This window comes from Moschus berezovskii, chromosome 20, assembly GCF_049115385.1.
Source record: "Moschus berezovskii isolate FMDL1 chromosome 20, NW_MosBer_1.0, whole genome shotgun sequence".
Classification (NCBI taxonomy): domain Eukaryota; kingdom Metazoa; phylum Chordata; class Mammalia; order Artiodactyla; family Moschidae; genus Moschus; species Moschus berezovskii.
Window position 1 is genome coordinate 21,381,113 of NC_142479.1, and position 24,462 is coordinate 21,405,574.

The 24,462-nt window shown below is 55.3% G+C and overlaps 1 protein-coding gene across 5 annotated transcripts; it reads right to left on the bottom strand.

Annotated features, from left to right (window-relative positions):
- Window positions 1-1,144: 1,144 nt before the first annotated feature.
- Window positions 1,145-24,106, bottom strand: SEPTIN4 (septin 4). Of its 5 annotated transcripts, XM_088828626.1 has the most exons (14): window positions 22,531-24,106; window positions 21,830-21,874; window positions 20,608-20,615; window positions 7,476-7,769; window positions 7,001-7,094; window positions 6,254-6,340; window positions 5,660-5,783; window positions 2,869-3,003; window positions 2,638-2,755; window positions 2,447-2,548; window positions 2,150-2,246; window positions 1,894-2,056; window positions 1,635-1,734; window positions 1,145-1,367 (listed from the first exon to the last, which is right to left on the bottom strand). In XM_088828626.1, exons 1-14 carry the CDS (start codon window positions 24,104-24,106, stop codon window positions 1,308-1,310), a joined length of 3,003 nt encoding a protein of 1,000 aa, XP_088684752.1. In that variant the 3' UTR covers window positions 1,145-1,307. The 5 variants fall into 5 exon arrangements, with proteins under 5 accessions (XP_088684752.1, XP_088684753.1, XP_088684754.1 ...); XM_088828627.1 differs by lacking the exons at window positions 20,608-20,615; window positions 21,830-21,874 and having other exon boundaries at window positions 22,655-24,106; XM_088828628.1 differs by lacking the exons at window positions 20,608-20,615; window positions 21,830-21,874; window positions 22,531-24,106 and adding an exon at window positions 9,780-9,964.
- Between the last annotated feature and the right edge of the window lie 356 nt (window positions 24,107-24,462).

Below are 24,462 nucleotides of genomic sequence, written 5' to 3' on the forward strand. Positions count from 1 at the left end.
AGCCAGAAGGGAGAGAAAGATTCTGAATGCTGAGAGAGAAGGGGGACGGTCTGGACCCGAGGCTCCGTCTCGGTCTTCGACTGGTGGGGGTGAAGAGTCTTCTCTTCCGCACCCTGACGTCTTCCTCCAACCCTCCCTCTGCGTCGGCGAGCCCGCCCTGTTCGTGACCTGAGTGAATGGTGCCTTCCGTTTTGAGAAGCTCTCTCACCTGAGAGATGGGGCTGAGACTGCCACGAGCTAGTTGCGACCCTCTGGTCTGTAAAGGCTGTGGGGAGTCGGACTCCCCTGAAGATCCAGCTCTTGGCGCCTCCCTTCCTCTCTGCCCAGGGGAGCCAGAGCGGGCAGCAGGGCGGAGGATGGCCGCTGGAGGTCGCCCTGGCCCCGAGATACCATCAACCCGACAGAAATGGAGAACAGTTGGTTCAGATTCTCGACCGACAGCTTCAGTTAGAGGGGACCTGAATGCTTTAATATCAAGTCCCGGGGCCAAAATGTCTTCACTTCTCTTTTGCAAATGACATTGGAGCTTTTACTCCGTATTTAGTAAATCCCAGGAGAACTGGAACCTTACCTGTGTTCACTGTTAACTTCCAAAGTTTAAAATAGTCTGCAACCTAGCAGATGCTTAATAAATATTTGTCAAATGAATACTGAATTCTTTCAGGACGACGATTGTACTTTTTCCATTCCCAGCACTTACTATAGTGCTTGGTGATTACAGGGGTTTCAACATGTGTCCAGTGCTCTATCACAGGCTTCCTAGAGTGCAGAGTTTAATTCTAATTATCCCTTTCCCCAAAACAGGAAATATGAAGTTGGGAGGCTGCATGCAATTGATACCATGTTTTCTTGAGGGCAGATATAAATTCTAAAACGTCGATGGGATTCTCAGTACTGTATGTGGGAAAGATGATGGGCTCCAGATAGGCAGGACAGATACCGTCAGGAAGATAGACTGGCCAGGCTGGATTCTGAGCAGGGACCGAACTCTTGTCATGGGAGGGGAAAGTTTTTCCCGTTCTCCTGCCCGGACTAAAAGCCAGAAACCAGCACCCTCCTCCAGCAACCTTTCAAAACTGGGTCCTAGGATCCTCTTGGTTTCCATGAGATGGGAAAGATACAGACAGTGACACCAGAAGCCACCTACAGATTTGTTAAACTTTATTTCCTCTGAGTCTCTGGGGAGGCAGCAGGGATGTAAGGCGAAGTGGCTGTAGCTGCAGGGGCCTGAGCAGAGCTGGTGCTGGGAGGGGCCGACAGAGGCAGGACAGAGAGGTGGCGTTTGAATACTCTGGGCTGAAAGCCAGCTAATGGGTCTCCTTCATCTGTCTTTGGATTTTGTGCAGCATCTCCTGCATCCGCCGCAGCTGGAACAGGCACACGCATCAAAGTGGGGCCTCTCAGAGTCCTACAGATTTAGGGACGTGCCCCCTGCCTCTAATCCCTTCAGTCCGGCCCTTGGTAGCCCTGGGGTGTGATGGAGTCCCTGGGTAGAACCACTAATCCACCAATCCAGGGTCCAGATGTGTACCAGGGACAGGGCTATTCCTATTCCCAAACCAAGAGAGACTGAGGTTTATGGTTAAACAGGGGTCCTCAGGCTGGCAACCCCTACCACCCCATACTACCCTCACCTCCTCATCTTTCTCTCGGATTAGCCTCTCAGTTTCTGGATCTGTCCCTGGTGGGACGGCAGGAAGGGGGAAGTCGGTACCACTCTCTAGAGTCAGTTTGCTGAAGGGAAGGAGGAAAGGAGGTTGGTAAGGATAGGGGAACCCCAGTACCTGCTTGGACTGAGCCCAGAGCCTGCAGAACAAAGGAAGGGCCTGGTCTCATCCAAGGTGGTGCTTGGGACCCCACCCCTGCCAGCTCCGTCCTGGCCTTTGGCCATACTTGCGATTCCGCTCTTTCACCACCAGGCGGGTCATGCTCTGGATGCACTGTGCCCGGTAGTTCTCATAATGTGTCTCCCGTGTCACGTCCTTCAGGTCCTGCATGTGAGTACGCACCAGCATTGTCCTCAGCTTCACAAAGTCGCAGTGCCCTGGGTTTTCCACTGCACAGCAAGGCTAGGGGTCAGCCAGGGGCGTGGGTAGAGGAGACCCACTGAGGGCAAGGAGATACCCTGGTCACAAGCTCAGAGCTTTACCTTCCACGATGCCCCAGGGGTAGAGCCGGCCCCGAACTCGACGCCCTCTGGCCTCTACCACAGTGTTGCTGCCAATGACAGCAAATGGGATGCTTTCCTGGAAGAAGTTAGGGGTGTCTCTCAACACCCCCATTCTCACCTGTTCCTTTGCGCCTGTATCTTTATCTTCCTCTGCTTCATTCTAGGCAACCAGGGTCCTCTTCCACCCCCAAGAGCCCCTCCCCGTTACATAGAATTCTACTCCCTCTTCCGCCCAGAAGAAACAAGCTGGGAAAGGGATCCCTGGGGTGGCCCCACCTTTAGGGCCAGGTCCTGTGATTTGAAGTCCTCATCCTCATCAGAGTCACAGTCTGGGAACTGGTAGACCTTGATTCCAAAGTGCTCAATCTCCTCCCGGATCTGGGAAACACACGAGGGGCCCATGGTTCTGGGGGGACTCCAACCTTTCCAGAAGCCCACCTGCTCCCTCCCCCACCAGCTCCCCTCACTTTGCGTTTCTTGCGCTCCACTTCAGGAGGTGTCAGTGTGTCCGCCTTGGCCAAGATAGGCACGATGTTGACCCGCTGATGCAGGGCCTTCATAAATTCAACATCCAATGGCCGGAGCCTGGGGAACATGAAGCTGTGACCACCTGCTAGTGGCAGCCCTGCCCCGGCTGCTCCTGGCCTGTCCCCTTGGCAGCACCTAGAGGGGCCAGGAGCCCCCGGCTCAGACCATACCCATGGCCGAAGGGCGAGATGAAGTACAGGCAGCAGTGCACTCTGTTGTCTTGAATGTTCTTGCGGTTCAGGCCACTCTCATCTCGGAAATACTGCTCAAACTGCTGGTCGATGTATTCGGCCACAGGCTTCCAGCTGAGGCAGGGAACACATGCAGAGAAACTGTGCGAGTGAGGGCTGCCTAGTGAGCTCTGGGGCTACAAGGAGCCCACGCCCTGGGCAGTCTTTTCAAGACTTTGCTCTTCCCCAATTTGCTTTACCGCATGTTCAGGGAGGTACCTGGGTGGGTCACGGTACATCTCAAACATCCTGATAGAAAATCAGACTAGGCACATGGGCAGAGATCATTAAACCCTTAGTTTGATGAGAGGAAGAGAGCCCGGGTGACCAAAAAAGCAGTAAGACTATCAAGATGTGGTGGAAACCAACTGGAGGCCAGGGCAGCCCTAAGTCAGGTTCACAGTTCAGCCTCAGGGCCTTTATTCGGGTGGGTCCAGCCTCTCCTCCACCTCTCCAAGCCCACTCCGTCCTTCAGAGCCATGTCCAAGAACCATCTCTTCCACAAAGATTCCTGTGGCTACAGCAGTGCACACTGCTCTCCCTTCCCTTCACCACACATGAAGCTCACATACATATATGGTATATATCATCCAATGCATAGTCAATATATATATTCAAGAACCTCAGTTTTCAAGTCTCTTGCTCTGCTGTTATTATCTGATAGATGCCCTGATAGGTGGCCATTATAAGTATCATTGTTCTCATCTTATACATGAAGAAGCTAAATCCAGAGCAGCTAAGAGACTTAATCCAGATCATTTTAGCCAGCAAATTCTCTACCCATCCAAGTCCCTGCGCTCTGACTCCTAGTTCAGTGTGTTTGCCACTACACTGCCTGACCCATTTACTAACCTAAGTTTTTGCCTGATTGACACACATGTTAGAGACCTGCCCCCTCTCCTCTCCTCTCCCACTGCCACTAGACTGTAAGCTTCCCAGTGACAAGGATTATTCATACTTGTTCTGTATCCCTTAAAATGTCCAGTGTGGGCTGGACACCTAATCTGTGCTCAATAAATTCCTGCTGGCTGACTAAATGAGCACATGTGCAGGTACCCTGTAAACTGGGAGGTGCCAGGCGAGTGGAATTATTACTGTATTATGGAATGTCGGAGGAAGTAAGTAGACTGATTAAAGGAGGAAGCGATACTTGCTAAAGCAGGAAACAGGCGTTGGTTAAGGCGAGAATTTCAAGGCAAGCCCAGTTGGCTGAGACATATTCCTAGATTAGGAAGGGTGATGACATGGAGGCCACCTCAGTCCAGCAGGAGTATTTACAGAGACCATGCACTGCGTACCAGCGCAGTGCTATGGCAAGAATATACGAAGTGGCCTGCCCCTCAAGGCTTCGATCAAGAAGCTGAGGATGAACCAGTATGCTGAGCCAAGGTCTCATGATGTAATGATAAAGCATGTGAGGCGGGTTCAGAACACAAAGGAACTGTAAGATCCTGATCAGTCTTGGAGGCAACCACCCAGGGCCAGCTTCCTGGGCGTGTGACCTGTGCAGTCACACGCGGGCCCTGCGCTCAGAGGGCCCACACCTGGTTTACTCTCTGCTGTGGCCATCTTGAAATTCTTTATCATTTTGAACACGGGACCCCACACTTTTTTTTTGTACTGATCCTGCCATTATCGTAGTTAAATTCATGAGTGTAGTGTACACAGCCCTTTACAGTTTTTAAGGCACATTTACATGAATCTTTCTGGGATGATTTTTAGATCAACTGGTACAGCTGCATTTCTCAACTGAAGAAATGGGAATGCAGTCATTTGCTCAAGATCACGTAGTTACTGAATGCTGAATCAGGATCTGAATTCTCAGTCCAGGAGTCTCAGCGCCACCCTACCTAATGTTCTTAACAAAGGCACTGCCACCTTTCCCCTGTTTCTGTCATCCATTCTCCTCTCATCTACTCCCTTAGGTCTGACCACTATCTAAGCATCTTTTTAGTTCCTGAAAAAAAGTGTCAGGGATGACTGGGGAGGTGGAGAGGTGTTGTTTAGTCACTAAGTCGTGTCCGACTGTTTTGTGACCCCATGTACTGTAGCCCGCCAGGCTCCTCTGTCTATGGGATTTCCCAGGCAAGAATACTGGAGTGGTTGGCCATTTCCTTCTCCAAGGGATCTTCCCCATCCAGGGATCAAACCCGCATCTCCTGAACTGGAAGGCAGATTCTTTACCACTGAGCCACCAGGGAAGCTGACAGAGGGGTGGGGAGTGGCGAGTAGCCACTTTTCTTTTGGCAAGTAGCCCAGAGGGTGCTTGGAGTTTAAACACAGGTCCACCCACACGTTCCCTTTGCCTCTTCTTTCTCACCTTCCCCCACCCCTCCACGCACTCTCACCCCTTTATCAACTTGCTTGCAGCATCTAAAAGGTAGCTGGTGAAAGGCGCAGGTGGAGGAGGGGCCTTACTGAGCACCTGCTCTAGGTCAGGTCCTTTGCTATATGTTTGTACATGTTTGCTTCTTGAGGCTCCTCCCTCAAGAAAGGGGTGCCCTCACCCCTATTCTAGAACTGTAGGTCAGAGTCAAAGGAAAGCTAGAGGTCATCTCTCCCAAGGCTGTCCCTCTCACCTGACAGAGGAGACAGCTGTCCAGTAAGGGGCAGGGGCACGCTCGAGGACACACACCCCTTCTTCCTGACATCAGGGGTGTGTCTGCACCTCCGTGTGCGAGCCTAGGGAATGGGTGGGCTGGGGGCAGTGTCTGTGCTTGGTCAGACCTACCACTCTGTGTTGTTGACGGCGTCCCCAAAACCTGGTGTGTCCACAATGGTGAGCCGCAGCTTCACACCCTTCTCTTCTATGTCCACGGCATGCTTAGTGATCTCCACCGTCTGCATGATACGCTCTGGAGAAGGGGGAAACTGAGGCCAGGGCGAGGGCAAGGACCTGCCCAGTTGGGACGACAGGGCCTATCCCAACCAGCTCTGCTGCCCAGGCTGCCTCACCCTCCCTGCCCCCTCCCCGCCCCCTGGGGCTGCCTGGGGCCTGTCTGTTCTCTGGGAACCAGCGAAGAGCACATTTCCCAACACAGGAAATGCCGGTGGCTGTTGGCTCTGGCCCCAGCCTCTTCTCTGCTCCGGCCTCTTTTCTCGGATTCCTGGAATCCTTTGGGGGGTCAGAGAGGATTCTGGCCCCTGCCCTGCTTCAGCACCCAAGTCTTTAGGGAGCTGGCTGGTGGGCTGCCAGGCTGGACAGCCTCCGGAGAGACGTGGCAGGCTCTCTAGGAAGCCACAGCTTCCTGTATCCCCCAGACCCTGAGTGAGCTCCATTTCCCAGGTCAGCTCTGCCCGCCTGTCCTCACGCTCCTTCCCTCACCTTCTGCGCTGAGGAGCTTCCGGTCCCGGTACAGATCCGTGAGGAAGAGGCTGTTGACCAGCGTGGACTTCCCCAGGCCCGACTCTCCTGACGGGGAAGACAAGACAGAGGCACCAAGTCACAGCGGTCACCAAGAGGCCACCCCACTGGGCTGAGTTTGTGGGGGAGCTTCTTGCTTATCTCATTGGAAAGAGACTAACCCAAACACAGCAGAGCTAGAAGCAAGCAGAGACGAGAGCTCATCCAGCCAGTGAGGCCCAGAGAGGATAAGGGATTCCCCAGGGTCACACAGCAAAAGGAAAATGTTAGGAACCTGAGGGTTAAGGGTTCTCTGGACCTCGTCACTGCCCTCTCCCCAACAACACATAGGATAGGGACTTTGGATAGGATACGGACTTTGGGCCACCTACAGCTTCTGGCTCTTCTGCAAAAAGGCACAGCCACTTGCTGCTTTCTCCTGCCCTGGCCATACCCCAGTGGCTCAGACAGTAAAGAAGCCGCCTGCAATGCAGGAGACCTGGGTTCCACCCCTGGGTTGGGAAGATCCCCTGGAGAAGGAAATGGCAACCCATTCCAGTGTTCTTGCCCAGATAATCCCATGGACAGAGAAGCCTGGCGAGCTACAGTCCATGGGGTCACAAAGAGTCGGACACGACTGAGCAACTAACACCCATACCCCCTCCAACACACACAGACCACCCACACCTGAAACACCTCTTGCCCAGCTCTGCCTGGCCCCTGCTCTACCTGCCACCATGAGGGTAAAGTCAAAGCCTTTCTTCACAGACTTCCGGTGGACTTGATTGGGGAGGGTCGCAAAGCCCACGTACTCCTTGTCATCCTGGGGGAGGACGAGAAAGCAGAGTGCATTAGGGCAGAGGCAGAAGGACCCCAGGACCCAAAGCCAGCCTTCTCCCCGCCTCTTGGGTCTCTGCCCAGCCTTCCAGGATCACTGCCACACTCCTCTGAGGCCCCAGGTGGGGCCTGGGGCTCCTGTCCCTGCTGACACTGTCAGGTTCCAATGCATGGGGGGGCGTGGGGGCGACCCCACAGAGCTGGGGCCAACACAGGACAGAGCACGTCTCCAGCCACGTGTGGGTGTGCACGCGTGCGCGCGCACACACACACACACACACACAACACACACTTCTGGGGCTCCCTTGGCTCCCTCCCCAGGTCCTCCTGCATCAGCCCACAGCACAGACGGGGCTGGAGGCTCTACCTCAGAGGAGTCATAGGGATCGAGCTTGCCCCATGGGCTGCGGGGCCGGGCTGAGGGGCTGAGGGGGGCTGAGGCAGAGAAGTACTGCTGGCTGTCAGAGGGCTGGGGCCACGAGGGGGGTTTGAACTCCAGGTCATCCTGGCAGAGGTCTGAAGCCTGGGGCCTTGGCTCCTGGATTTGGGGCCTGGGCACCAAGGTCTTGGCCTCTGGTGGGTGGTAGGTCTCGCTTCCTGGGAAATCCGTCACGAACTTGTTCAGTTCTGCGTCATCCGTGTCCTCCAGAAAGCGCTTGATCTGAGGGGCAGGGGCGGGGTGGGGTAGGCGGGTCGGTGGCAGGAAGGGAAGAAGGAAGGAGCAAGACAGGAGAAGGCGAGAGGGAGAGAGGAAAGCACGTGTGGTTAGAAGGGAAAGGAGAAGCACAGGCGGCCAAGCCAGAGGAAACGCTCACCACCCTCCCCTGCTCACAGGCCTCCCAGGCGAGGGTCCGAGACAGCAGGAGAGACCCCAGGGAGTAGCGGCAGCCCCGGCGCCCTAGCAGCCGCTCTGGGGCCCCAGCAGCCCCGGTCTCCATGCTCCCTCGCAACAGGATGCTGGTCGAGGCTGCCCCTCCACGCCAGGGCCAGGGACTGCCCTAGAGGCCAGGAAGCCAGGCCGAAAGAGCGGAGCAGACAGAGGCATTACAGCGGAGAGGAGAACGCGGCTCAGGACGGAAGGGGAGTGCAGACCGCCAGGACGGGTAGGGGCGGGAGGCAGGAGGGAGCCGGGGCGGGGAGAAGGGAGCCTCCGGAGCCAGCAGGGGGCTCCTCACCTCAGCTGCTGCAGCTGCTGCAGCTCTGAGCTCCAGGACCCGGGAGCCTACTCTCCCGGAGCGCAGAGCAGCTGACCTGAGCCCCCTGATTCCAGACCCTGAGCCGGGGCTCCAGGGATGCTCGTGAGGGACCGGGTGAGGGAGAGTGGGAGGACACTGTGGACAGCCCCCAGCCGTGAGGGCCGCAGAGGCGAAGGCACCCCTGCTGCCCGCTGCCCCCTGCCCCCTGCCCCGAGCTAGGCTTTAGCCGGCAGTACGGCAGTACCGGAGGGGGTCTGGCCTCAACTGTGAAGCACACGGGGGTGGGCAGACAGTGGCTGGCTCCTCTGCGGAGACCTGTCCCCCCACCATCTCCAGCTGGGAAGACAGGCCATGTCCCCCTTACTGTGACCCTCAGTTCTAGACGCTGAAGCTTCCTCTCTCCTTTGGGGGCCGGCCCCCTTCGTGGAGTGCCTGGCAGTGCTGGGCTCAGCTCTGCCTCACAATACCCACGTGCCACCCCTAGACAATGGACAAGGGCCGGCTTCACAGGCTGACTCACCCCCTGGGAATCGGCCAAGCTAGTGGGGGCTACCCCAGACTGTGGAGTCCCAGTGAAGGGAGATTAGACAGCCACCGTCTTCAGCAGGTTCCCGTTTGCAGCGGGAAGAACAGAGGGATGCAGTCCTACGCACTGCCAGCTTTCTGCAGAGGGAAGGGACTAGAAGGGGGCTAGACGGGAAAGCCGCCTAAGAGCTACTTCTGGGCTGCAGCCTCTCAAGTGCCCCCGCCAGCTTAGAGCCACAGTCTCCAGGGCTTGCCTGGATAGGAAAGGGGGCCCTTTAGCCTGAAACTGGAACCAGCGTGTGGGGGCCAAGTGGCCAGAAGAGACCGTCCTGAGGCAGGCCTGACCCAACAGGCTTTTTCTCACCCACAATATCTTTGGGGGCCAGTGGGGTGACCATTCATTCCGGTTTATGTTTGCTGTCCTAGCAGAATTGCCCCTTTCCACTCTTAAAAGCGTCCCAGCTCAGACGATTAAGTATACGGCAACGGGGAGGGGGTGGGGGTGGGGGGCGGGTGGAGTGTGTGTGACAGGTCTTGTTTTCTGGCAGCCCAGGAGTCTGGGGAATTTGGGGAAATCCTGTCCCTCTGCACAACCCCACAGGAACCCAGAAGTCCATCTGGGGGGAAGACTGAGGGTGGGAGAGAGGGGACTGTCTCTGCCTGGTTTCACCAGGAGTACTGAGCAGACGGCAGCAGCGAAGGGAGGAGGGAAGGCCCTGAGGGAGACCCCCAGCCTCCTGCAAACCTTCCAGGTGAGCCGCCAGCTCCACTCCCCCTCCAGCGAGCATGGGAGAGATCCACAGGAGCTCGAACCAAGAGGTCAGGACCCCAGGGGCCTCATCGGCCCCCAGCTCTGCCACGGAGCCAATCCTTCCCTGCCTTTGAGTCCCGATCCAGCCAACGCAAGGGGGAAGACGAGGCAGGTCCACCCTTTCCCGGAGCAGCCTTACCCCAGCATCAGCCCCCTCCTCAGGGACAGAACTGCCTTGCCGTCCCGGGGAACGGTCCATGTCCCACGCTCAGACTCCCTGTCAGCAAGCTCTAGGTCTAATTTTATCTGCCAGGCAAAGTTCCTCACGCACAGAAACAGCCTGGTCTTGATGCTCTTGTAACCCGGCGTCCTGACTTGCTCCTCTCCCTTTCTCTCTGACCCCCCTGACTCTGTCAGGGGCCAAAAAAGCCTGTGGAATGTCCTTCCCCACCCCCTCCCTCCTCCCTTCCCTTGGCTCCCACCCTCCAAGGACAGTTCAGCTGCAGCGGGACCGCTGCTTTCCTCTGCAGTCCCATCCTCCTCTGATTGGCTCCCCGGTGATGCCTGCCCGCTGCCTGCCCTGGTGGGCACAGCACCAGTTTCCCAAGTCCGTCTGCAGGCTCCTGATACACTTGGCTTCTTTTGTTAACCCCCAAGGATGCCAAGGTCTGTTGGGGGTTTGAGCCCTGTCCTCAAGGTGACCTGGTCCAGAAGACTTCATCCCCAAAGGATTCCGACCTCTCTCTTTCACCTTAACTTCAAGCAGTGCTGAAGTAGGGTGTCCTACAGCCCCCTGTGTGTAGGTTCTCATGGGAATGGATCCACTTTTCTCCCCAGTGTCGCTGTGGGTTCCTCCCAGCAGAGAACTGCACTACCTTCAGAAATCACCTTCAGAGATTTCCCTGTGGAGGGTCCCAGGCACAGAGGGGCCTTTGCCACACAGACGCCTCCCATCCTGGGATGCCTGCCCTCTCAACTCATCCAAATCCCTTCCATCCCCCCCATCAGTCTCAGGGAGTCAGCTGCTAACACTTGGTCTCTGTGGGGCATGACCTGAAGTGGAGAGGCTGGCATCCCAGAGGCTTCCAAGTTACCAATCAGGTGGGAGACGCATAGAGAGGGACCCGGCTGGGAGTGCGCATGTGGAGCACCTGACTGGCAGACAGCAGGCCAGTGTTTCTGGTTTGGCTAGAAACACCCTTTGTGATTCTGAACAGTGTCTTAATTTCAGGGCCTTAATGTCCAATTGTGAGTGGCCCTTCCCTGTCCCAGGAAGGCTGAGGAAAGCAAGCACTCCCAGATGACAGGTACACCTCAAGCTGCTTTGAACCTGGGGAGAGAAGGGACAGCTCAAGTCACAGGATGGTTATTAACGTGAGCTGGTCATTCTTTCTGTATGCCAATCAAGCCCTCCTGGGGGGCTCCAAGGCTGGGGAGCTCTCCCCACTGATCTCCCAAGCACCTGGGTCCCTCATCTCCTTTCACGAAGAGACCCTCACAGACAAGTTTGGCTTGTCACAAACCTGTCAGCCTAAGGACCGGGCTGGCTTGAGGGCAGGGGCCTGAGGCCGAGGACTCTGGTCGTGACAGGGTGTCTTTAATTACAGAGGAACAGGCCAATTAGAACTCAGCCAAGTTTTAACCCCAAGACCTCAGTTGAACTGAACTTAATGTGGGGCAAAAAAAGCCTCCCTCAGCCCCTGCACTAGGGACACTTGGCACTACGAACAATCAGAGCTCCCCTCGGCTCCCACCCTGGTACCATCAGTTGTCTGTCCCCATGTGGGGAGAAGGATGCAGGCAGGGATAAAGGCAGGCACCACTTGGCCTCTCCCAGGAACCCCCCTTTGGGGAAGGTCACAGTGTCACCCAGACTTCCTGGCCAAGCCTTGGGCCTCGGCCTGGACACAGCTTGACAGAGGAGAGAGGAAAAGGTTGGCCTGTCTAGACCTGGAAGCTCCTGATTCCACAGGGCCCCGGGAGCTCCTTTCTGGAGGCTGCCCACAGCCAACATCCTGCCCCACAGGCTGGCAACAGATCTCTCCATGCTGTAAACAGCCTGTGCCTCCCACGCAGAGGGCAAAGGCGAGGGGGCTTCCAGACTGGGAGCAGAAGCTGGCTCAGGGCCCAAAGGCCCTGATACACAGCACAGTGTGCTTGTGGCAGGCTCTGGCCTTGAGGGCAGGACAAGAGCTGGCACCCTCACAGTCAAACCTCAACACTTCCTACCTGGGGGTTCTCCAGAGAGGCGGGCTGGGGTTACTGCTTCTCCGCCCATCGCAGGCAGGTGGCAGGAATGAGTTCCCTCCACCCCCCCATCACTGCAAAGGGGCCTGGTTTGGGGGTGCGGGGGGACAGGTAGGATGCTGCAGGAGGAAGATTCCCTAGGGTCCCTATCTCAGGGGCAGACGCATGTGGGGTGCTGGCTGGGCCGTCCTCTCTCTGAGGTCCCTGGGCAGAGGGTGCTGTAGGAAGGGCCTAGGAGCGGCCCCCTGCCAGGCAGTGGGGAGGAGGGCCCAAGCGTCTCACCAGCCCTCTCCGGGAGGCAGGCAGTGTTTGTGAGCCTCCTGTGTATTTTCCAAAGGAAGTTGCTGCTGGTCCCTGAGCCCTGGGTAGGTGGGGGTGAGGAAGGGTCACCCAGGTAACAGCTGACCCAGGCAAGGGCGAGGACCCTCAACTCCGCCCCTGCCGGACTCGCTCGCCCCAGCCCACCTGCGCGTCTCGACCGGTGCCTTCTCCCAACCCTGCATGGACCCATCCCTTCGTCCAAGAACCGGGCAGCACCCCGGGGCCGGATCCCACTCCGTGTCTGCTCGTATCAGAAGGAGAAACTTGGGAGCAGCGACGCAGTGCCGTCCGCCACCCGCGACTGCCCGTGCCCGCGGCGGGCGACAGCGCCTCCAGCCCCGCGAGTCTCGACGAAGCCGCCCGGGAGCGGCGGGCCCTGCGCGCCCGGCCCTGCCCCGCGCCCGCCCGCCTTACCATGGCTGCAGCCCAGGCCGGGCCGGCTTCGCCTGGACAGCGCCCGAGCGACCCGCGGCCGGAGCTGCGCGCCGACCTCGCCTCACAGCCAGCCCCCTCCCGCCGCCCGGAGAGCGGACCGGCTGGGGGCGGGGCCCGCGGCGGGGGCGGGGCGGGGCGGCCCCGGGGCGGGGCCTGCACCTTCGCCGCGCGCGGGCCCGCTAGGGCTGAGCCGGGGACCGCTGGCCTGCGGGTGGGCCTTGCAGCTCGCGACCCCCGGAGGCAGGGTGCGGAGAGGCGATCAGGCAGGGCTTCGCTGGTCCTCTGGCTCTCCCTGAGCCCCTCAAGCGTGGCCTGCCCACGCGGCGCGGCACCGCGGGGGCTTGAGCCGGTCCCCAAAGAAAAAGGAAGGGCCCACCTGACACCCCCTAGAGAAGCCTTTGGAAGGAGAGGGGAGTTTGCCCCATGGGTTGGAGAGAAACAGTTAGTTACCCCTGAGAGTCCACAAGGTTTGTGGGAATTGAACCCAGCTGCTGTTCAAGTTAATGACCGTCCATACCCTCTGTATACCTCCTAAGGTGGACGTCAGAGAGTCCCCACCTCCAGCCAAGCTGTGAAGGAGAGGCAGGAGGTTCCCTTCGTGCAGGACCCTAGATTAAAGATTAAAGAGGATTTGCTGCATAAACTATCCTGGGATCATCTGCTGGAAGAGTGGAAGGGAGAGGCCGAGTGGACTTTCTGGGCAGTGAAGCCTTGCCTGGGGCTGTGGAAGGTGCAGGGGGCCTCAGGAGAGGCCAGGTGGGGCAAGCAGGTGAGATGCTGTGGAAACAGATGCCCCAGCAGCTTTAGAGGCATTAGAGGCTCAGGAGGGTGAGCAGCAGCTCTGAGAAAGTAGATGCTTGGGGCGGGGAGTTGGTGGGGATTTCCTGAGCTAATACGGGTCTGAGCTGGTCAGGCTTCTGTAGAAGTTTCCAGAAGCATGCCCCTCTGTGACATCTAAGAATCCTCCTCCAGGACAGACTGGGAGGCCCCAATACACTTTGGACAAAACTAAGGCCACACATGGCCCCCTCTATTGGTAGGAGTGCCAGAGGCCTGCCTACACTCTTTGGGTCTGATCCACGGCCTGGTGGTCTTGGTTGGGATCCGTCAAACACAGCAGAGAGAGGAATCTGTCAAACTCAGCTGGGTACCCCAGGTGAGATCAGATTCAGAAAGCATGGGGCTGCCATTAAATATCTGGCAGTGGTGGGAGGGAGGAAAGAAGGGGTGTCATTCCTTAAAGAAGTCAGGGCATTCATGAACCAGCAGGTCAAAGAGAAAACTTTCTATTTGGGTAACCTCACTTCACCTCTCTAGGCACCTCAAAATGAGGGAATTAAGCTAGAGACCAGCAGATTGGCTCCAATGAGAGGCAACCTCTGAAAATATAGGAGGTTCCTGGAAAAGGTCCAGGGTAGATCAGGAGATATGAAGCTCTACTCGGGAAAACAAACACATAAAGGAGTTCCTTTCGAGAGAAACCAATGTCTGTTGGAAGTCTGCAGAAACAGCAGCACTTGCTGCCGTTGGACCCAAATGTCAAATTCGGGCTGCACAAGGCCCCTCTGTTGGGATCTAGCTGCAGCCACTAGCTCTCATGTCCGCACTCCTCACAGGAAACCTCTCGGGTATTTCAGCTCTTAAGGCCTGGGTTGGGGGTGCTGGGCCCAAGGGAGAAAGCCTACATCAAGGAGCCTTGTTTTTCACAATCATAATGTGCCTCCTCTCCCCTGGTTCTGGCTGCTGTCCAAGCATGGACACAGACACATCTCAGCTAGCAGCTCATCCTCTGCTACAGCTGGAACCCTAGGCTCTGCTCTGGCACTGGCTGCCCAGACCCCAAAGAGCCCTATTTCATGAGACATGTTGGTGCCCGCTTGCTTGGAAGGAAGCAAAGCCCCAAAAGAGACTGGGGACCATGAAACTCATCTCTAAGCCAAGAATCTTGGGGTCTTGATGGTCACAGGCCCAGCATGAGGCATGGGCTGGGCAAAAATAAAAGCCTAAAACAGACTTTGGGTCACTCTACCTGCACAACCCCACACGCCCACCCTGCTGCAACTAGGAGTCTCCAGGAGAACTTGGCCTGGGAATAAGTCCCTGCGATAACTGCCAAAATTATCTCAATGTCTGCAATTCCCTTCCCTTCCCTGTGTTTCTGAAAGAGAGGACTGTTCTACCCTCAACACCAACTCTCATGTTCTATGTTGGGACAGGTGGAGTCAGACACTTGGAAGCAGGGCTGAGATACAGCAGCCCTCGTACGAGTCACTGACCACTGAGCGCTCGGCACCGCCCCCAGCCAGCAAGTAGCCTGGCCAACCCTGCCTCAGTACCCTCAGTTCCTGGGGCTCCAGCTCCCTCTTGAAATTCAACATCCCGGGAGTTCCCTGGCAGCCTAGTGGGTCGGATTCCATGCTTTCACTGCTGGGGCCTGGGTTCAACCCCTGTTGGGGAACTGAGATCCTGCAAGCCATGCAGGCAGGAAAAAAGAAAAAGAAATCGAACATCCCACCAGGCATTAACGTCCTTGACTAGAGTAACATTTCTTGGATACTGCTGGAGTGGGTGTCTGGAGATTAAACACTTGTCTCACACAGGAGGTGACTCTTCTGGGAAACTTACATCTACAAAAACAGCCCCAGCCTGCTGTCCTGGGCTCCATCCACTTAGGACAGGCCAACACGGTATGGAAACCTCCTGGCACCGCCTCCACTGATCTTTTCTGCCCAACCCTGGGTGAAGGGTGTACAGCCCAGAGATGTCAAACAGGGATGCTGTACTTGGGCCAAGGCAGGGGCCCAGGTTCAAAGCCAAGATTAAAGAGTAATTACCACCAGAAATCAGAATTTCAGATCTGCCTGACTAGCAAAGACCACTTTAATCTCTCGGTAGCAGTTTTCCTTTAAGCGGTGCAAGAGCTAATAGTACCCGTGCCCCAGAGGTGCTGAGTCAGTGATAATTTAAGTAAGTCAGCGAGCCCTGGCGGAGCCGAAGGTCTATCTATCTCTGGGTTGTATCTTTCAAGGAAACCTTAGCCAGTCTGTACATCAAGGTCTGTACAGAGAGGCAAAAAACCAAAATACCCTAAGCCCCACTCCTCTCATTGTTTGCCAGTGTTCCATGATCCTGGGACAGGCGTGAGATGTAGGTGGCAAGGTCAGGGAACATGGTGTTTCCTGGCACCTGCTGAATGACTGCAGCAAGGGACAGTAGCCAGCCAGAGAGCCCTTCCAACATTCTCTGTGCAGCAGGGCACAGGAGGCCCAGGGATGGAAGGGACCTACACGCCGCCTGATGCTGCTACCCACTGTGTGTCTGACACCCTCCAAGGCCCCCTCCCTTGACCTTCCAGCCTCTGCTTAAATATCTTCCCTGGTCAAAACCTCACTGACTCTTAACAACTGCCCTTCAATCTTTGGGTGGTGAATTACCAAGGTCTTCATTACCGAGCCAAAATCTGCCTTCTCCTGGTCGTTCCCCTCCAAGTGCCTCTGTGCTAGAAGCTTTGCTGACTCATTGCCCTGGACTTTGTCCTTTGATATTCACTTCCTTTCAAGTGACCCATCTGTATACTTTTCTCTCCAGATCAACCACAAGCCCCTCAAGGACAGGGAGAATGTTTTCTATTTTAACCTCTACTCCTTTCCACTCAGCAAATATGTCACGTGATGTCTGTCTAGGTGACCAGGCCTCTGCCCCCAAGAGATGTCTGATCAATATGGATGGACTGAGAGGATCCACTGATTAGTTTCTGCTCTGATTTTGGAGGACAGACAAGACCCGAGGCTCTGGGCTTCACTGACCCATAGCCTGCCCTTTAATCTGGCAGTTTCCCAGCTCACACCCACCTCCCAGCCTCTCGGTTCAAATGCAGAGACACAGATCTTACCCCTACTACAACCTTTCCTCTCACAGTTCTTGATATCTAAAGGTGCTGCTGAAATATCACCAGTTATCTTCCAGGAATATGTGACTACAGAAAAAGGATTTATATACCACATAACCCTTGAGGCAAGATGCTCCCCAGAGACTGCCAGCATTGATGAGCAAGCTCTGAGCCTTGGTGTCTTCATCTCTGAAACAGGAAGAAAAAGTCTATCTCATAGGTTTGCTATGAAGAGTTACTAAGACAACAGACGTTGTGTTGGGAGAATCACTAAAATGAATGGTGGCTACTATCTCAGCTAACACCAAAATTATCAACACCACACCAGCAACTGTCAACTGTGACTATTTCAAATGCCTTCCCTCCAAAGAATTAGGCGCATGCTTGTGTAAGGGGCGTAGAGGGATGGGAGAAAAGCCTTCAAGTGACACTGGAATGACCATGCTGCCACCAGCTTCTCCAGTTAGCCAACACTCTATCTCTAGTGAACAGGTCTTGGTTTCAGACTTACTGAACTGAGTTCCCTAAAACAGCCACTGCTGAGATCCCGGGAGCTAGATGATTTTGCCAGTGGTAGATGTGCTGAGGAAAGGGCTTTGGCTGGCCTAGTCCTCCCGCCCAGGGTCAGAGTCGGCGCCCCCCTCAGGAACTGCCTCGCATCCTGTCCCCCTCCTCAAGTCCGCCCTCAGCCCCCAAGGTGCAGCTGTCTCTTGCTTCTCCCCCCACCAAAAGCAGCTGGGCCAAAGACAGCTGAGCAGAGGCGGGGGAAGGGACACGGTCATTTCTGTCGCTCAGGGCAGTCTTCCTCTGGCTGAACAGCTGTCAGATGGCTTCTGCATTACTGACTTGCTTCCACATCCAAGTGGGCATCTGAAGCAAAGCTCCCTAGTCGGCTGGGGTCCACTGCCTCTCATCTTCCTTGAAAAACCCACCATTTCAAACACCACCAAAACACTCCAACAGAAATGTGTGATGTTGGAGATGGGTTCCAGGCAGGGAACCAACTAGCTTCTGGAAATGCACTAGAAAGTCCAAAACGGATGCGGCAGATTCTTCCCTATGTGCACTCATTCTGGGTGGAACAATAAAAATGAAAGGACTTTGCCATCAAGCTGGGGAAGGAGGCATAGCATCTTCCTGCCCTCACTTTGTAGGTGGAGGAAGTGATCTGCCTGCATCGCCCGCGGGAGGAAGAGTGCCACCCCCTCCCCTGTGCTGCCAGAGGCGCTCACTGAGGTGCCATACCACCTGTCCTGGGGTGACCCACTGTCCAGGTTCCCTCAGCACTCAGGGACCTCCCAGGATGCAGCACTTTGAGTGCGAAAGTCAAGAACAGCCAGGGCAAACCCTGAGCAGTTGGTCAACCCAGCTTGTCCCCAGAATAGCGAGTCTGGGCCGGAGGTCACCAGCCTCCCACCCTGCTCTCGATTTGGCTGCCCGTGGTAGCTGCAATGAACAGGGTAACATCTGACAGGAAAAGCAGCGGGCTGGTAAGGGTCAGGCTGCCATAAAAAGCCTCCCAAGGTGTCCTGCCCCATTTTCAGCAGCTCTGCTCCATCCTCTCAACAACCCCCTTTCCTCTCAACTCTAAGCCTCTGTACCCAGCAAGAGAAAATGAGGTGAGTGGAAAGATGGCTCTGGGGTTCCTTCCAGAGAGCCCGTATCAGAGGATTCCACTAATGTTCTCGGGAATACAGAGCCTCCTGTGCTGCTCTACCTGAGCAAAGCTTCCTTGTGGCTCCGGAGCTGATGGGAGGCTGGCCATCCCATCCCCAAGGTCAAATGACATGGCTCCCTAAAGATACAGAGGTCTACTGTAGGGAACCCTGAAACAGCCTCCTCTGGTTCCTGGCCTGTTTTCCGGAGTTGATTCCTCGCCTGACTGATGGATGTGGCAGGGAGTAAACCCCCTTGTCCACCCTGACAGCCCGAGAAGGCACATCCAATGGCAAGTCACTTAGCTTCCTCAAGGACACAGGCTCTTGGGACCAGGACAGCCTCTCCCAACAAGAGCTGCTTTATTCCAGGGAATTCCCCCAGGGCTGTGTGAGAAGACAGCCCCCGCTGACTCCAGAGGCACCCTCAGGACCTTCTTGTTGAACTGCTGCTAGTGCTGATACCGAAAAAAAAAAAAAAAAACCCACCAAAACCCCTCAGGAATGTTTCTCTCAGTCCAGCATAACCTCTTCCAAGAAGACTCCATCCCTAAAGTCCCAATTCAAGGATGAGAAGTATCTGTCTGTCCTGCTCCTTAGATAAAAGCTTTGACCGCCTGGGAGGAGACTGACACGGAGAGACAGAGATAGGCAGAATCACACTCTGTCCCCAGCTATGGACCCTGGAGCGTTCATGAAGCTCAACAACAGGCTGCCGTCCATGAGCCCGGTGCCGTGGTGGGGCCACCAGTGACTTCCTGCCGGGAGTGGAATCTGGAACAGACTCCACAGTCTGCCCGGTTTCTGGAAGAGAGGGGCCAGAGGGCCCAGAGTCTCCATCCCGGGACCACACCGCTGGGGGACAGTCTGAGGACGGCCTCGCTCTTGCGTGTCCTGCGAGGAGAGTAGCAGGCCCACCTCCATGTCACCCACTTCCAGAGTCTGGAGAAGACTGGCAAGCCCTGTTGCCGGCCGGAAAGACTTCTCTTGCCGGCTTCTGGGGACAGCTCTGCTGCTGAGCAGGGCTGGAGAGCTGCAATTATGGAGACAGGATAAGAGCTATTTTGGGAAGGAGCTGTCGTGCTGCCAAGGCTTTTGACTTCCTAAACTAAAACAAGATGCACAAAGAAGAGGGTGAGGGTGGAGACCAACAGGGAGGGACTTGCTCTGTCAGAAGCATCCTAACCAGGATAAGGGGAAATATAACCCCTTCCCAGAGGTACAAATTTGCATCAAGGGGGGATCAAGAGGCTGGCTGTTAAGCTCTCTGAGCCCTGGCTATGGGAAAGAGTGGGTAACCTGACCACCTTCCCCCCGAATTTCCCTGCTGACTCCCTCTCACCTAAGACCCCCCAAGAGCACTTCTTCAGTCTGTTGCATTTCTTTGAACATTTGAGCACAGATGATTTTGTATTGTTGTTGAAATATTTCCTGTCCACGTCTTATCTCCCCATCCAGACAGTAAGGCAAAGAACGTGTGTGTTGCGCGGCTTCGATGGTTTCCCCAACAGTGCCTAGCAGAGTGCTAAGCTTCTGATAAAAATTGCTGATGGAAGGAAGGGATGGAGAAAGGCAGGAGAGAGGAGGAGGAGTACTGTCTTGCATGGAGATAATCTAAAAGAAGCTGCTCCCACCCAGAGCTGAGCTCAGGGTAAAGGGCGAGATAAGCAGCATGGCAGACGGGGTGGCAGCCCCATTCCTGGCACCTCCCCTGCAGCCGTGCCGTTATCGGAGTTCAGGCTGTTCTTCCCCCCTCCCAATTTTATATACACACACATATCTCATTTGTTTTCCATCTGCAGTCAACTGTCCATCCTGGGCTAGACCACAAACGGGACCCATTACAGGCCATGCTGGACTTTGGATAAGGGAGAGATAAGGCAAGAGAAAGAACAAAGGCAAGAGAGCTTGGGCTGTCTTATCAAACATGGGTCAAGAAGAATGAAAGTACTTAGAGGAACAACATGCTGTGAAATCAGGACACTGCCAAATTCAGGACACGGGGCTGCCGAGAGCAGAGTTCACCTTGTCCCTTTCCAAGTTAAGGACTCAAATAGTGTGTAACCCAGAAAAGCAGCCCCTTTGTGGAGAGCCCTAGGCTGAAGAGGGGACAGCCAAGTGGGGACGGATCCAACCTATGGCTCCCCAGACAGTCTTCCCACAGAGAACCTGGTAGGATTCGTCATTTGCCAAGAGGTCTCTACACTTTCTCACCAGTGTTGCAGCGAGATCCGGTGCCTTCGGGTGAATGTCTCTCTGGAGATGCCACCCCATAGGTGCCCAGCTTGGCAAGTGGAACACAGGCTGGATTTCAGCCCTTGCCTCTCTGCCAGGTACCCACGTGCAGTGAACAACCTGCCCAACCACAGGGAGCCCCTGTGTCTGTCTCCTTTCATATCTGCTTCCATGAAAGGGTGAGGGGGGACTCGGATAAGGGGAGCACGGGAAGACTGAAAGTAACTTCCCAGGGGCGTTCTTACCTCCTCATCTGTCATAATGGAGAGAGTAGAAGCCAGGCATTCCCAGGGGGCAGCAAATGGAATTCAGAGAGTGCCAACAGGAGGGGAAAAAGAGAATTTTACTAAAGACGTCCAGTGGACTTGGGCATAACTCGGCCCAAATCCCTTCCTAGTCCAAAGTGGCCCAATTAAAAACAGCTAGCATGTTTCCAAGCACAGGGAGCACTGTATTCTACATGTAATAGCTTAGCACACACTCAGTGCTTTACACGTAATAGCTTAGCGAGTCCTTGCAAGAACCTTCAAAGGAAGCCAGTAATAGGTGGGGGAAGTAATGACTGGAAAGGTAAAATAACTTACCCAAGGTCACAGTCAGAAAACAGAGAGACCAGGGCTCACACCCAGCAATATAGCTTATTCTAAAAACCTCTCCTTCGTGGAGCTTTGATCCCTCTGAGGAGCAGAGTTCCTGATGGGGACTGGGACTGCATCCCAGGGCTCTCCCCTCTCTAGAAATGTCTTCATCCAGAGCCCTGGCATCCCTCACGCTCACAGGCTGGAGTCTGTTGTCCACAACACTTGAAGCAGGAATTCCTTGGCCCTAAGATACTCGTATTGACACCAACCTTCCCTCCCACCAGATAGGTCAAGAGCACAAAGTGAATAGGGGGTGGGCTCAGACCCTGGGGGTTCTCCAGTTGGCTGAAGACCCATTGATGTCCTTAAGGCTTTCGCCTAGACATCCCTGGAGATCCTGCTTCGGCCACAGCCAGTAAGTACTTCCCCAGCCCTGGGGTGGGGGTCTTGAGGAGGGTTCTGAGGAAGCAGAGACACACACGAGGAGACCCCTCAAGCTGCATTAGTTTGGAGTTAGTCCTGAGTAAGACCGTGATCGGGCAGTTTGTGTTAGTGGGGCTTTTGACATTTGCTTTTTAATCACACGATAGGTTAAGACCAGCTTGTCTGAAAGGCCGTGGGCTTACATCATTCTCCATTCCCAACGTGACTACTTCCTATCAAAAGGAGACTCTTGCAAAAGAAAAGAGATTCCAAGTTCCAAAGGAATGACTCTAACGGTAGGATTTTAGGCAACGTGAGGAGTTCCTCTGCCCCTTGGGGCCAGAGCCCTGGCAGGTACCATGCTGACAGACCTAGCTCTGGGATTCAGAGGCCGCCCTCCCACCTGTCCTCCGGTGACCCCCCTGCCCCCCAAAGCGGACCCACGGGAGGGAAAAGCACAGACCTTTTAGCCACCAGAAGACACGATTGTACATTTCCTCAGAGACATCTGAAAGTAACAGAGATTGTTGCTTTTTTTCTCTCTCTGTGTGATATGCCCCTACCCCTCACCGCTTCACATCTCCCTTCCTAGCTCTACATTTCTCCACCCAAAGCTGCCCTCAGCCCTTGGCGCTCTCCCCAAGAAGCTCCTCCGACCTAAGACCAAATGCCGCGTTCCCACCCTCCTGCTTCCCTTCTCCCCACTCTCCTTGGGCCACTGTGAACGCCTCTCTCCTCTCAGAAGCCTGAGTCCCAGCTCATTTACGCACCACCTTCTCCACTTGGTTGCCAGAGTATTTACCTGAGGACCTTTATTCTCTTTGCCAGCCCTCACCCAGTTCAGTTCTTCGTCTTCACCCCCTGGGAAGTGGCTTCCCACCCTGCAGGCCACTCTCTACTACCTTCCATTGAAAGGTTAAGCAGCGTTGCCTGGAAGAGTCGATGCCCGATGCCGGCCCAAGCATCGTCATCGGCGTCATTAGCTTGGAGCTCAGAGAAGCTGGTGGGGAAGGAAGTGAGCATGGGCTCAAGGAAGGGTCTAGCTTTGGCACTGGCGGGAGGGCAGCTCTGAGGCCCAAAATGAGGAGGGGGGACTTTCTCTCACCCCGGCGTCCCACCTCACTAAATCGGGGCTGCACCTGGGCAGTCTGCTTCTGCACATACCCATGAAGAAAACACTAAACCTTTGAGTGGGATGTCTGGAGGTGTGCTTGGGGGCCTGTGGCACTTCCCTCAATGGTGATGGGCTCGGAGACTCCTTTGGTGATGATAGTGGTGATGGACTTGCCTTCTCTCTCTGGAACATCAGGTCCTCACAGAAAGGGCTGGTTTCCATTTCAAAAAAAGACAGTGAAGGGTCTGGAGGAGGAGGGGACTTGGGCTCGAAATCAGGTGTTGTCGGCCGACTGTCGGGCATTTCACCTTCAGGGCTGAGTAAGGCCCACCACGTGGAGTCTGGCCCGTATCTCGGTAAGCACCGAGGGGGCAAGGGCCGAGGGGTCAGTTCCAGCTCTCCGTGGACAGAGTGCTTTTTAGAAGAGGGCTCTGGAGGCCTAAGTGTGGGTCGTGGGAACTCGTAGATACTGTCTGAGGGTTTTGCGGTATATTGCTTATATATGGGCTCCGGAGTGACAAAGGCAGAGGATTTGCGGGGGCTCTCAGATGCTGCTCGAGACGTTCCGTGGGAAGCTGACTGTGTCCCACGGGAGATGGTGACCCTGCGGCCACCCTCACTCTCTCCTCGCATTGAAGGCTTCATGCTGGGCTCCATTTCTGATGGTATTAAAACCTTTGGGGAGGACTTGGTTTCGCTGTACACAGAGGACCTGTGGACAAGCTCAGGCTCAGGGTGCATAGAAGCCTTGTGTCCAATGTTCAAATCTTTAAGGACAGAGTGTGTGAGGGATGATTCCAAGTTCACACTTCTACGCAAGGCCTTAGGTTCTGCATAAATTGAGTTCTGACGGCCCATTTCAGATTCTGGCCCAGGAATTCTTCTCTGGGTTGACCGAGAGTCTGGATAGATGCGGTTGCCACCATGTTCTGGGCTAGGGGGTCTCCTTGGAGATCTGATATCCCCAGCAGTCACACTCTTTCGAATGGGCTCAGTTTGGACTGCTTCATCCTTTGGGCAAATCAAACGCCTCCGGGGAACTCTGACCCCTTGTGGGTATTGGACCTTGGAGGGTGGCTCGTCTTCTAAGAGTGTGAAGTCATCCTTCTGGTCAACAAAACTCAACCGGCGAGAGGATTTGGCCTCTGGAATTAACGAGAAACGATTACTGATGTCACGCCCTGGCCTGATCTCAACCCCTCTTCTAGTTGCTTCCTCTCTGGACGGACTGACATTCCGCTGCATCTGACCAGTGTAGAGCATCGACTCGCCCTGAATCAGCTTTCGAGGAGGAGAGGCCTGGCGGGATGTATCAGTTCTGGACCGGGTCTCGGTTCGAGGGTTGGGTGTTCCAGAGGGGCCGGGCCCTGACTGAGGGGAGCTAGAGCGAAGGTAGTCTGATGATAAATGGAGAGCAGTGGCGTGCCCAGCTTCGGATCTTCGGTGGCCTATCGGGATCGTGGAGGCTGGGCCACTCCGCTGGCTCGAGGAGATAAAGTACCCCTGTCCTCGCTGAGGGGTCGTGCTAGCAACCTCAGCCCCTTTCTGTGCTGAAACTGCTACCCTGGACCCAGTTTTATTTGTCTTGACCACATGATATGTTGAGCCTCTTTGGGTAGAGCCCATATTTTACCGGCTGGCTTGTATTCAGGGCCCTAACAAAGCCCGAATATTTATCCTCAGTTTTAAAGCTGCTGTTCTTGCACTCCCACAAAAGTGGCTGTTATTCTCCAGGTGTCTCTACTAGTCCCCTTAGCTACCTGCCCAAGGTGATGTCATAAAGGAAGGAGCCTCCTATTAAATATTCTGGCATACATACACAGTTCTTCAGAGACTATCAAGCAGTAACAGCAACTGTGGATTGTCTTTCGTGTTGACACCACCAAAGCTGTGACCAAGCTCTTAGCAAACCCAGGATTTCCTGGTGTAGAAGGAAGGCTCTAGATCCTCCCTTACTCTCCCCAGGTTCTAGGAACTCTCAA

What these genes read in the sequence shown, in the direction of transcription:
- SEPTIN4 (XM_088828626.1), bottom strand. Translation starts at nt 24,106, where the DNA reads ATGGGCTCTACCCAAAGAGGCTCAACATATCATGTGGTCAAGACAAAT. An exon ending in GAAGCTCCTCAGCGCAGAAG is followed by an intron (nt 5,784 to 6,253) that starts GTGAGGGAAGGA and finishes CCCCTTCTCCAG; the next exon opens with AGCGTATCATGCAGACGGTG. An exon ending in CCCCTGGGGCATCGTGGAAG is followed by an intron (nt 2,057 to 2,149) that starts GTAAAGCTCTGA and finishes CTTGCTGTGCAG; the next exon opens with TGGAAAACCCAGGGCACTGC.